The sequence below is a fragment of the Lissotriton helveticus genome, chromosome 6 (assembly GCF_964261635.1).
Source record: "Lissotriton helveticus chromosome 6, aLisHel1.1, whole genome shotgun sequence".
Taxonomy (NCBI): Eukaryota; Metazoa; Chordata; class Amphibia; order Caudata; family Salamandridae; genus Lissotriton; species Lissotriton helveticus.
The window spans coordinates 161,868,703-161,881,636 of record NC_136067.1 but is presented as its reverse complement, the minus strand read 5'-3'; the positions used below and the strand labels follow the sequence as shown (position 1 = coordinate 161,881,636).

Sequence of the window (12,934 nt, the reverse complement as noted above, 5' to 3'; positions counted from 1 at the left end):
TTGGTTAAAAGCATCCCCGTAATTCACTGTTACCCATCTATCATTTTCTGTGGTGTCTTTATTCGTTGTTGACTTCTTAGTTTTGGTAATTACATGACGCTCTGTTTAATGGGCAAACATGCACCTTAGAAATAGTCTTACCATTGTGGTATTTGGCATTTTCTCTGTTCGTGTTTTTTCCGAGATGGTACAAAAGGGGGTGGTGATGGACGGAGCATCTGAACCAATCAAACACTCACATCCAGTCAAAAGATCTGGGTTTGATCCATCACTGTTCTTTAGCCCACTCTGCCACCCCAGTTCAGACATGGCTATATGCAAATCAGTCTGACCCTGTGCCTCATGGGAACAGTCCAGCCCGAACTGCCAAGCCATGCCTTCCCTGGACCGGAAACAAGCTTCCGAGGACCGGTTTCTGGCATTCCAGCCGTCTTCAGCCCGGCTTGCTTGAATCCAGTGGCAAAGTGAGCAAGGGACTCACGTCTGAGCATACCCTGCCACACTTGTGGCGGCCAAAGCGGTACAAAAGGGGGTGGTGATGGACGGAGCAGCTGAACCAATCAAACACTCACACCCAGTCAAAAGATCTGGGTTTGCTCCATCACCGTTCTTTAGCCCACTCTGCCACCCCAGTTCAGACATGGCTATATGCAAATCAGTCTGACCCTGTGCCTCATGGGAACAGTCCAGCCCGAACTGCCATGCCTTCCCTGGACCGGAAACAAGCTTCCGAGGACCAGTTTCTGGCATTCCAGCCGTCTTCAGCCCGGCTTGCTTGAATCCAGTGGCAAAGCTTGTTTCCGGTCCAGGGAAGGCATGGCTTGGCATTTCGGGCTGGACTGTTCCCATGAGGCACAGGGTCAGACTGATTTGCATATAGCCATGTCTGAACTGGGGTGGCAGAGTGAATGGTGATGGATCAAACCCAGATCTTTTGACTGGGTGTGAGTGTTTGATTGGTTCAGATGCTCCGTCCATCACCACCCCCTTCTTTTCCCGAGATTGAGCATTTGGAAGTGCCACCGTTTATATTCCTTGCATTAGAGATTGGCATTGTATGATGTTAACCTAAATTATTGAATAGTTGATATTTTGTAGCCTTGATATACAAATATCCCTAGCTGTTATTTTAAGCTCAAGTATATTTACAAATTTCAGTCTCATTATTTATTTATTTATATGAAGCTTATAAAGCGCCTGGTTACACTAGCTAGTGTGTCCCCGTGCTGAGAGAAAAAAACTGAGTGACAGACTGGAGAACAGAGTTCTGGGCAGCCCCTGGCGCATTAGTTAGTGGGAAACAAGATGGTTTTTAGCTCTTTGCAGAAAGCCGCTTCAGATGTTTCAAGTCGTAACCTCTGTTGGAGTTTGTTCCAGTGAGTAGCAGTCATGAATCTGAAGGATCTTACCCCCATTCTTGCTCTGGAGAATTTTGGGACCTGGACTTGCCCGGTTCCACTTGAACTCAGTTGGCGCGTCGGGAGGTAAGGTTCAAGCATATTGTGAAGGTACGTAGGGCCCTTCCTCTGTAGGATCCGATGTCCTGCACAGAGTGCTTTAAAAACCACCCGTTCCTTGATTGGCAGCCAGTGCAGGGTTTTAAGTGCTTTCTTAGCTGACGCTCTCTTAGGGAGCATCAGAATCAGGCGGGCCGCCGCGTTTTGAACGCGCTGCAACCTCTGTAGGCACTTGGCGCTGGCGCCCAAGTACATTATCTCAACCCTTATATTACATGTATTCGTTTTATACAGTGCAGAGTGAGAATGTCGCTTTCTAGCACTAGTTTGATGTGTGGGCCTCGTTGGTAGGGATTGAGACGAACAAGCCTGTGAGCTCTTTGTAAAGACACCATGTGCTTCTCTTTGGAAGGGGACAGTATGAAGGTGAAGCCCTAATGTAGGACCCATAGAATCGTGCCCCTTCCCTGGTCTTACAGGTGACGTGACCGATCCTGGGTGTCTGACCAAAGGTTATTTAAATGTACAAACTGCAATTACCACAATGCAATAGATAACTCTTGTTGATATGCTGGCAGTGTGCCCCTCGCATATTATTGTTTCAATTAATTTTAATTATAAATGTATGTATTGATATCCAGTATCTTTTGGAGTGAGGAAATGAGATTGTGATGTGGAAGGAACTTAAAAAAAAACCTGAGCAATCAATTTGAGCTGGGTAAAGTGAAGTTAAACCTTTTTGTTTTTTATTTCTCACAACGAGTTTAATCCTTGTAATGTACTCCGTGCTTAAATATTAAGAAATACTGACTATTTTAACAGCAATTCGGCAACAATGGGATGTTAGCTATATAGGATGTGTTACTGCCTGCAATCACATAACAATTGCTGAAAATCATCTTTGGATTGTGGTATACTGCATAGATTGGAAATCTTCATGTATCATGTTCACATGTGTGATGCTTTCCTAATGTGTGTATATTAGTCACAAATTTCTACCCCAAAGTAAAAGGCATTTTGAGTCTAGCTTTGAACCCTGTAGTAAGTGTGTATGAATTATTTTCTTAACAGGCCTCTATTTGAAGGGGATAATGATTTCTGTGTCTGTCTGAAAGAGTCCTTTCCAAATCTGAAAACAAGGAAATTATCGAGAGTAGAGTGGGGCAAAATTAGACGACTAATGGGGAAACCACGAAGGTGAGTCCAAATTTTGAGTTTTTTCCTCCAGTTGTTTTACCTCTTTACATTGGTTTTCATAGCAAGAAGATTTACGTCTCCTTACTTTAAATTACCCCCTTGTGTTTAACTGCCTTCAGTTTTATCTCCAGAATAAACAGTGGCTTGAAGGACTCTTGTTCATATCACGTTGTGAAAGCTGTTCCATTAGGCACCATTATTCCAATATTCAATATTATAGTTGTGGTTTCGGCTATGAAAAGCCTACTAGGCTATACCTGTGGGCATCAATGAATGCTGATTATCCAATTGGAGATACAAGGCAGAAGGACCCATTGTAACTTCATCTGGGCCGTGTGGATCCACCTAACCCTTCTCTCCCGTCTGGAAGTTTGTGCTGTGTTTTGCTGTTTCACCCTGGCTTACCACCATTCACCACTCTGTTCCGTCCACAACTCTGTCTGGGCCATGTTCTCCCACCCATCTAAACTCAGTACCCTGAAGCCCTGTTCAACATTTAGGCTTCCAACTCTTCTCATGTTTTACTTTTACATCCACTCGAGACCTTGCGCTTCCCCCCAGCCTTGCTCTTCCCTCCCCAAACTGCTCTGCTTCTTGGCCCTGTACATTGACGCTGTTTTTTCATCACCCCTCTCAAACATTTCTGCATTCCTGAGCAAATTGCCATCCACTCTGGGAGAAGTGTTCCGTTTCAAAAGGTGTATAATGTGACTGCAGTGGCTGCCAACATTCATATTTTTCTGATTAGCTCAGCCAATTTCAGCATTGGAGCCTGAATGATTACTTTTATTCTTTTCTAAAACAATACACCTTATAATTATAACAAACAAACAAAATGCCAACCATAGAATATAAATTAAGTAAAAGTTTTCCTTATAACATTAGTCTTTCAACATGGCATGCTATTAAATTATTGCATTCCTGTTGCCTTTTCTTTGGTTCCCGTGTGCAGTTAGTAGTTTATGGGCATTATCAGTGGTAGGTACGGTCATTTGTCACTGGTATCCTAGGGCTTCCACATTAGTGCTTTAGCTCGTCTAAGGTTGCTAGCTCATGCAATTAGGCTCTTGAAATAACATTACATCATATTATTATTATTATTATAGGGGCTTATAGAGCGCCTGGTGACGTCTCTCGACGTGTCCCCGCGCTATGGAGAAGAGTGTTGCTTAGATGGAGTGAAGCATCAGACAGTTTAGGTGGTGAAAAGATATGTTTTTAGATGTTTCCTAAAGGATGTTTCACTTTTTTCCTGTCTGATATTCATAGGAAGGGTATTCCACTCCTTAGCTGCGAGAATGCGGAAAGATCTGCCTCCAAGTCTGGCTTTTTTTGGGCGCATTATCTTGAGCAGACCTGTTCCCTTCGAGCGAAGGGATCTGGAAGGTTCATAGGGTAAGGCTAAGTCTGACAAATAGGAGGGGGCTCTAAGGTGAATGATTCTGTGGCACCAGAGAAGGGCCTTGAATATTATTCGTTTTTTTATGGGTAGCCAATGCAGAGCATCCAAGGAAGGTTTAGAAGGAGCTCTTCGCGGGAGTCGTAGCACAAGGCGTGCTGCTGAATTTTGTAGGACCTGTAGCTTCCTAATGTTTTTTTCTGAGGTGCCCAATAGAAGCACATTCCCATAATCAATACGGGATGTGATGAGAGCCTGCGTCATCGTGCGCCTGGAACTCAGAGGAAGAAGATCCAGGGTGCGACGGAGCGTCTTCATCACTCCGAAGCATTTCCCAACTGTTTTTTGGACATGACTATCAAAGGAAAGTTTGGTGTCAATCCAGACACCCAAGTTCTTGGCCTCCTGACTGGGGATGGGTAATGATCCCAGACATGGGGGCCACCAATCCTTGGTCCAGTTGGTGTTGTTCCCACCTATGACGAGTACCTCTGTTTTTGTTCCGTTTAATTTGAGGCAATGCTCGTTCATCCATGTAGCCAACTTGCACATACATGAGTTGAAGTTATCTGCCTCAGAGGAGGGGGATTGAGACAAGGAGATCAAGAGTTGAGTGTCGTCGGCGTAAGAGACAAGCTCTACGCCGAACGATTGGACCACCTCTGCCAAAGGAGACATATATAAGTTGAACAGGGTGGGACTCAGGGCCGAGCCCTGAGGGACCCCCTGTTCTAAGATCAGACTGTCAGAGAGATAGATCCCTCTTTGGACCTGAAAGCTTCTGTTGGTTAAAAAAGCCTTCAGCCAGCCTAGAGCCTCTTTAGTGACTCCCGCTCTGTTTAGACACTGTAGCAGTATAGAATGAGCTACAGTGTCAAACGCGGCACTGAGGTCCAGCATGATCAAGGCCATAGTTTTGCCTTTGTCGGCTCCCTCCCGCAGAGTTTCAGTGGCTCTTAGAAGTGCAGTCTCTGTGGAGAAGCCTGTTCTGAAACCCGATTGAGATGGGTGAAAGGTTTTTTGGGCTTCGAGATGGGTCATAAGTTGGGCGTTGACCACTTTCTCGGCCAGTTTGGCAAGGTAGGGGAGTAAGGAAATTGGGCGGAGATTCTCCAGTATGTCTTGGCTTAGGTTCGGTTTTTTCTTGATGGGAAACACTATAGCTTGTTTCCAGTCAGCAGGAAGGGTGGCTGTGGAGAAAGATGTTTCCAACATAAATCTAAAGTGCGGCTCCAGGACCGGGAGACTAGCATTTAGTATTTTCGGGGGTGCGGGGTCGCGGGGTGATCCAGATTTAATCCCCTTACAGATTTTATTCAAGATTTCAGTTGGAGGTACAGAGAAAGCACACAAGTGGATGGTAGTGCTGATGTAATCTTTGTTCTCAGAGAAATCATTGCCAGATTTTATATTGCCAGAGAAATTAGCGTATATGTTAGTGATTTTATCAGAAAAGTATTTTGCAATTTTATTACAGGTATCCACTGAGTCTTTCTGAGAGGTGGGGTTGGACTCGACTGTGGAGATCTCTTTATAGATTCGAAAGAGCTCTTTAGATGAATTCTCAGCTTCCGAAATGCGTGAGTTATAGTAGGAGGCTTTAGACGTGCGCACCAATTTGTAATAGTTTTTTTGAGCTGTTTTATATCTGATTTTTGTTTCGGGACAAAAATTTACACGCCAATCTCTTTCGAGTTTTTTGCATGCTGTTTTAGCGATCTGGAGCTCTTGACTATACCAAGGAGCAGTTTTTTTGGTTCTAGTGGCATTGGTAATAGTGCGATTAGGGGCGGTCGAATCCAGTGCTTTAGCAATATTGTTTTGTAACTGAGCATATACCGTCTCACTATCATATCCTTTAGGGGGGCCGGCAGTCTGGATTAAGCGAGAGAAGGAAACTATGGAAAAATGTTTCCAACTTCTACGCTTGAAGCGTTGAGAGCTTTGGTTATAAAGCTCCGCCTTTTCTTGTTGGATGACTATCGGCACTATGTGGTGATCAGACCAGGGGATTGGCAGAGGATCTAGGGTCTCAATTCCCTTCCAATTTCCAAAAACAGGATCTAATAAATGTCCATGTTGATGTGTGGGGGCAGTGTTTTTTAACTCTAGTTCTAAGGTACGTAGCTCAGATATGATGTCCGCCGCCTCTTTATTAAGCGAATCGTCAAAATGGACGTTAAGGTCACCGAGTACTAGGATACGTGTTTTTTTAATCGCCAGATGAGTTATGGCTTCAACCAGAGTAGGGGTGAAGTTATACAATTGTCCAGGGGGCCGATACACCAGGATGCCAGAAAAGGAATGATTCGGACCAGTGGTGATTGTAAAAGTGGCCGCCTCACTGTGATCAACCAGGATGGAAGAGAGGGTGCATTCTAAAGGAGTCATACCTGCACGGTACTTCTGCAAAGTGTTTTGGAGGGTAGGTAAGTAGGTTGCAGTGCCTGGGAAGATTAATTCTCCCCCCCCGGTTTAGGGGTACATAGTGTCTATCACAATAATGGGATTATTTTGTGGCCCCAGGTCCTTGGAGACTTCTGATTGGGGGAGTCTCGATTGCTATATGGGGAAGCTGGATCAGATGAGCCCACTGCACTGACATAATTTAATGGCCCAACGTTATAACGGACACATAATGGGATCATCACCTTCTTGATCTAGCTAGCGGCCAAGCCAACCATGTGCTGTGGTAAAAATAAAGAACAACGCAAATAAGGTTGCTGAATGAAGAGGTTGTGCTTGCCAGGCATACACTGCTCTAGTCATGTACACTTGAATCAATAGTTCCACGGTGTAGTAAGGGATTTTACCTTCCGACTTTGCAGCTGGGGATCCAGGTTCCAGTCTCTGTCTCAGCTCAACATCCTGTGATTCTGGGCACATCACTTCTTCTCCCTGTGCCTAGGACGAGCGCCTAGAGACCCTCACGGGTGATTAACTGCGCTATATAAATCTGAGTATTATAAAATCCCTTCTGTGGTGCGCATACTGCTGCTTGACTGAACTGGACCATTGTAGGGTTGGGATGTTGTCTCTTCTCCCTCTCTCATTGCCCATCCAAGGAATGCATTTGGGATGTTTACCTTGTTTTTCCCTTGTATAGACCTAAAGCATTGTTGCTACATAGCGACGTTGCAAAACATTGAAGAGTTTTTCTTATCCAGGAAAGAAATTCCAGGTCACGCTATGTGATGTTTGGCCGAGTAAAGGGCAGCCAGACATTAGCGTGCGTTCTCTGCAGGCAGCTTGGTGTGCATTTAAAGCGAGCGGCACCTTAAGGTGACATTTGAATTCATTTTCAAGCTGAATAAAGAGGTGTCATTTTGAGGGCTTGGAAGCCAGGCATAGTACAGAACACCTTTTCTGCCATAGAGCAAGCAAAGCATCCTACCCAACGGCCAACATATCTCTACTGCAAACTGGATCCTTCAGTGGTCTAATGAAGCATGAGCTAGTAACACTTGAAGGGTGAAAATATTTTCACCCTTCAAGTGTTACTAGTGCTAACTAGTACCTGATGACTTTTTCAGAAATTATGGTGTTGTTTGATTCCATATAACTGGTGTACGCAAAACCTTCAGCTGCTTAGAAACTGTATTGCACCTCTGGGTCATGCCTGACTCCAGATTCTTGCGCATGAGTTGCAGTCAACAATGGGATTGAGCATGACACTTCTTTGATTTGGTGGTACCTGTATTTAGAATGGACAGGCTAAGATGCCTTCCCTCTGTGTGTGTTTAGAACACCAAGTGCCAGTGTGCTCTGGAGAATCAAGCTAGGTACTTGAGTATTTCTTTCTGCCTAGTTCATGGGAAAGCTGTAAGGAGAAGGTGGAGGGAAGGGATGCCTTGCAAGAAGTGAAGGAGCCTCCATTCTCGAAGCTTAAGAGGCTACATCCTAAGGCAGGGGTTTTCAAACTGGGGGAGGGCACTTGGGGGGGGGGGGGGGGAGGTTGGGAGGGGGGGGCGGCTTCAAGTTATTCCAGGTAGGACGTAAGGCTCTGGCCAAAATCAGCATTATGCTGATAAGTGCTTTCATTTCAGTGGAAAACAATTAGGCGGTAAGCCGCTCTGTAACGGGCCATCACTGACCTCTTTTGTCAAGTATATCCTGGCTGGGAGATGATATCCAAGAAGAAGGGATTCCAAATGTTCTGAAAAACCCCACCCCCATTTCTAATTATCACACTGTGGATACTTTGACATGTTAGTATGGCCTGCCTGATCAAAATAGTATGTTTGGTAATTATGTATTTGATTGCATTTTTAAAATGGTAACATAACTGAACTGCAATGTTTAAATAAGTCTAGACATATGTAAACCTTGCCAGTTTTATTGAATTGTGAAAGAATATGGGGGTGAGGATCTTATGCCTCCCACTTCACTGGTTCAAAAGAAGAAGCAAAGGTTGCTCAGTGTGCTATCCTCCAGACCTTCTTTTCCGATTAGTCACGCCGGTGGTTACTAATTCACTTTAACACAGACCTGGATAACCCATGTTGTGAGGCCAATTCAAAAGTTTCACAAGGCCCATTCACGAGCTTGTTTATTCCTCTTGGTGTCTGATCTCTTCTTGGATGTCTAGAGCACTACCACATGGTTTACGAATACCCGTCTTTCCATGTGGTGGTCAGCATGATTTCAGTGTATGTGATGAACAACTCCGCCATCAACTGTTATATTTTACACTTTTCTGCATAGAATTTCCGAAGGTATTCAGTTGTATATGTTATTGTGCTTGTTTTGTTGTGGCTGTGCTTGTCGTCTTATAGCTGTACTTCTTGTTTTTGTGATCCTAAAGGCCCCTCCCGTCCAGTTTTGAGATTGGAAAAGCGCAGACACTGACAGTTTAGATCAGGCCCTGGGGTCTGCCTTTTTTGGTAATCACCATGACTCCGATGTAGATGCCGCACATCATCAAACCTGGCTCACAGATTGTATATATGCCATTTTCAGTGGCAAATCTCAGTATTGTACTTCTAAAATCAAAGATACCCAAAACTCAGAATTATTGAAAGTAGTCTGCTTGCTTTCGGATTCTAAATTCCTGGCTGTTACGGACCTAACACAGTCTTTCTGTTGTGATCTGGCGATATTCATTCACAATATTAACTGCAACATTTTTTTCAAATTTGCTAAATGGACGAATGTATGCAACTGAAGCTAATCAATAATTCTTTAGAGGAGGCTAATTCAGCTACTCTTTCTTCCTTCCTGTTCTCCACTACACATATCTTCAACTATAGAGGTTATCCATAATGCCTCTGAGGTAATTGACGGTGTCTTGTTCCATGCTCTCCATTTCTGAAGTAAAGGCTCTTATGTTGAACATTCGATCTGGATCCCCATTGGATTCTTGTCCACCGAGAAGTTTACGTATGGTGTCTGATGCAGTGGCCTCTCAACTAACACCTTTACTTAATGCAGTGATTGCATCTAGTTGCTTCCCAAAAGTTTGGAAGAAAGCAATGGTTTTTCCTTTGATTAAAAAAAAAAAAACAAAAAAAAACCTTGCTGTCAAAGATTTGAAGAATTACTGCCATATATCACACCTATTTTTCCCTGCTAAAGTTTTAGAAAAACAAATGTTTCAAAAAGCTGTGATTAATCGCCATGATCTTCTGGATCCTTCTCAAAGGGCTTTAGACCTTCTGTACCGAAACTGCATTAGTGGCGGCGGTCGAGAACATCAGAACAATTGTTGATGCAGGGAAGGTTCTGTCCACAGCCTTATGTACGGTGTTTCCTCTACTTGTGATATCTTTCCTTTCTTGGTTTAGTGTTACGGGGAAAGCCCTTAGCTTACTTAGCTCCTTTCTTTCTGAAAGTACTCAGACTGAGATGTGGGCAGTTTACATTCAAACCCTATTCCTTGTCTTGTAGGATGCCATGGGGCTTGTCTCTTATCCCCACTTTATTTAATCAGTTTAATCCGTTGCCAAGCTCATCCTGTCTCTTGGTTTTAGTGTATTATCCTCTACAGATGACACACGGATCGTTGTAACAGTGACAAATGGTATTCTATCAGTGGCTCACAACTTTAAGACCTGTATGCGGGCAATTAATAATTTGATAAGACAGTTGGTTAAAACTTAATGCTGATAAAACTGAGTTAGAGGCTCTTATCTTTGGTTGCCACCTTTCTATTTAGTCCAACAATTGGTGGCCCCCTTTCATAGGTTCCCCTCTGGTTCCAGCAAAGTCAGTGAAAAATGTAGAGATATTTGATGAACATCTGACAGTTGATACTCAGGTCAACCGAACTGTGTCTTCTTGCTTTAACATCATTTACTCCCTAAAGAAAATCTTTCCCTACATCCCGGTGGCGGCATGGAAAACTATAATTTTTGCATTGATCTCTTCAATGCTGAACTCTACACCTCCATATAAATCCGGGCTCTCTAAACTGCAAACAGTACAAAATGCTGTCGCCCGTCTTATACTTGACATCCCTAAGTATAGATCAACGTCGGAGGAGCTGAAGATTGCACTGACTTCCAGTAAGGCAAATAATTTTCTTCAAAGCTCTTTGTATTTTTCATCCAGCATTATATAGTCCATGACCACATTTTGTTAGGTCTAAGTTTCAGTGGTATCACCCTGTTAAACCGCTCTGATCTGTCATAAGCAAACAACTCTTCGTACCTTAGATCAAGATGGGGAGGCAGGTCTTTTGTCTATGGTACTGTCAAGCGTTGGAATTCCCTTCTTTGTCACATTTTAGAACTAGATAACATCTCACTTTCAGGAAAAGTCTGACAATATGGCTCTTTCAGTAAGATTGTTCTTCAGGTCTTCCTGACATTTATGCTCTCTAGTTCCTCAGAAGGGCCATTATGGTTCTCTTAGCATCTTCATGCCTCTGGGATTTTTTGCTCTTTACAAATTTCATTCCAATATGGTTGTTTGCTGTTGTTGATTGTGAGCTACTGGTGATTTTTGGGTGCTGTATGTGTTGGTTGTTTTAATTAATCAACATGGGATCAACAGACTGGTTCCCCCAATGTAAGGTGGAACAACCCCGCCCCCCTGACCTTCTTTTCAAAGCCAGCATCTCTCATCCTATTGGTACGTCCCCTTGTAGATCACAAAAACAAGAACTGAACCACCCAGATGTTCGGATGACGGTCACAAGAGTAGATGCTATAAACAAAAAATATTATTCCATTTTCCATTTGTTCTTTTGGGAAATCTTTAAACAATCGGGCTTAGGATTGTTTGATTTTATTGTAGTCAGATAATTGTAATAGTCTAACTGATGCGCTGCGGCCTTAAATGTTATTAAAGTCCATTATATGTTTCTCTCCCGCATGCCTTATGACTGTGTGTCATGATAGTTCTTTTCCCCTCAGGACTGTTCATTTGTCTTATTCTTCTTTCTAATCTTACTCATTCCTTCTAGGATAACAAATGCACAGCAAAACAATGGTTCAGCTACTTATCACATGCCCTTGCATAGGATACAGAAGAACCCATTTTTACAGCCACAAATTAACTTTTGGATGCTGAGAAGTCGAACCGTGCTAGTTCCATTAACATCAGATCACCTTACCGTATCCCTACATTCTCTTGAGAACTTTTTAATTTTGCATGAACTGAGATCTAAGGGAGTGAAAAGCTGTTTGGTAATTCTGTTAAGTCTTGTCGTATTCCTCAATCCTCTTGCCCTTTTATCCATATTACAGCTCTGAATGAAAAGGTAACTGTTGGACTTTGGCCCTTAGGGCAGGTTCACCCCTAGACTTTTTGCGTGAGATGGTGACCTGGCAATGGTGATTTTTGGGATTCTGCGCACTTTCACTGTGTCCCAGTGGAAAGTGCGGGCGCACTCTGAGTGCATGTGCTGAGCTAGGCCTGCCCGCCCATAGGAATGCATGGGGAATGTATGTGTCCCTGGTAGTTCCTGATGCGTGGGGTGTACAGGCTTGAGTCTGGTATGTGTGAACTCGTGTGAGTGAATGCTGCGCAACGGTGTATGCAGCATGTATGTGTCTAGTAGCGAAGCGCCATTTCTAGACATGGCTGTACGTGTGCTGTGAGGGTGCTGGCGTGTGATTGGCTGGAGCTGGCTGGCATGCCAGGCTCCAGGAAGTCTGGATGGGTCTGCCCGGTGGTGAGTGGGAGATTAGCATGAGTGATGTGTGGGAGGAGTGTACCTGTGTCCTGGATGGGCTGGGTTTTCCCCACACAATGCTGGCTCCGCCCCCCTGTGGTGTGTCTAATGACCCAAGCCCTGCCAGTGAATAGAGAGGGTGGCTGAGGTAAACAGAGTACTCAAGAACCAGCTGCGACTGGTTCCGCCCCCACTCTGCACCCTCAGACAAAGGAATGCACTGTATAAAAATGGGGCTGTGTCCCCACTGAAGTTGTTCTCTTCCAGGATCCTGAGGGGGCTGTTGCTGCTGCTGCTGGGCCAGAGGACCGCCACTTGGGGTGTCTCCCTGCCTGGAGACCCAGTGTGCTGGCTCTGGGCCCAGCCTTGCCCCCCCTACAAGGAACTTTCCCTGTGATCCTGCCCTGCTGAGGGCACCTGGAAGCGCTGGGATTATTGCTAGCGCTAGGAGCGCTGAGGATTTCCCTCCGAGCGCCTGGGAGCGCTTCCCTTGATTTGCGGGGCTAGATTTGCCCCCTAGCGCTGAGAGCGCGCCCTATTGCCTGCCAGCGCCTCGGGGCGCTTTATTGTTTCAGCCGGTGCCCACCCGGCATTGCCCCGGTGATTTGCTGCTATTTCTAAACTCGAGGGAGCCCTCGGTTTATTGAGCCCCCGCCTAGAAGTGCCGGAGACGGGCCGCCGCGCTGCCCGCGACGACCCGGAAGTGCTCCTGCCGGCCGGCCAATCCGAGCGCGGCCCGGCAGAAGTCCCGCCCCCACAGCCGCG

General features: G+C 44.8%; 1 protein-coding gene across 2 annotated transcripts in view; it reads left to right on the top strand.

Moving 5' to 3' along the window:
* The window catches only part of LIN9 (lin-9 DREAM MuvB core complex component), a 478,167-nt gene that overhangs the window by 172,204 nt on the left and 293,029 nt on the right, over positions 1–12,934 (top strand). For both annotated transcript variants that reach the window (XM_078647550.1, XM_078647551.1), the window contains exon 6: positions 2,529–2,654. In XM_078647550.1, coding sequence (XP_078503676.1) covers positions 2,529–2,654 — 126 coding nt within the window. The remainder of the gene's footprint in view (positions 1–2,528; positions 2,655–12,934) is intronic.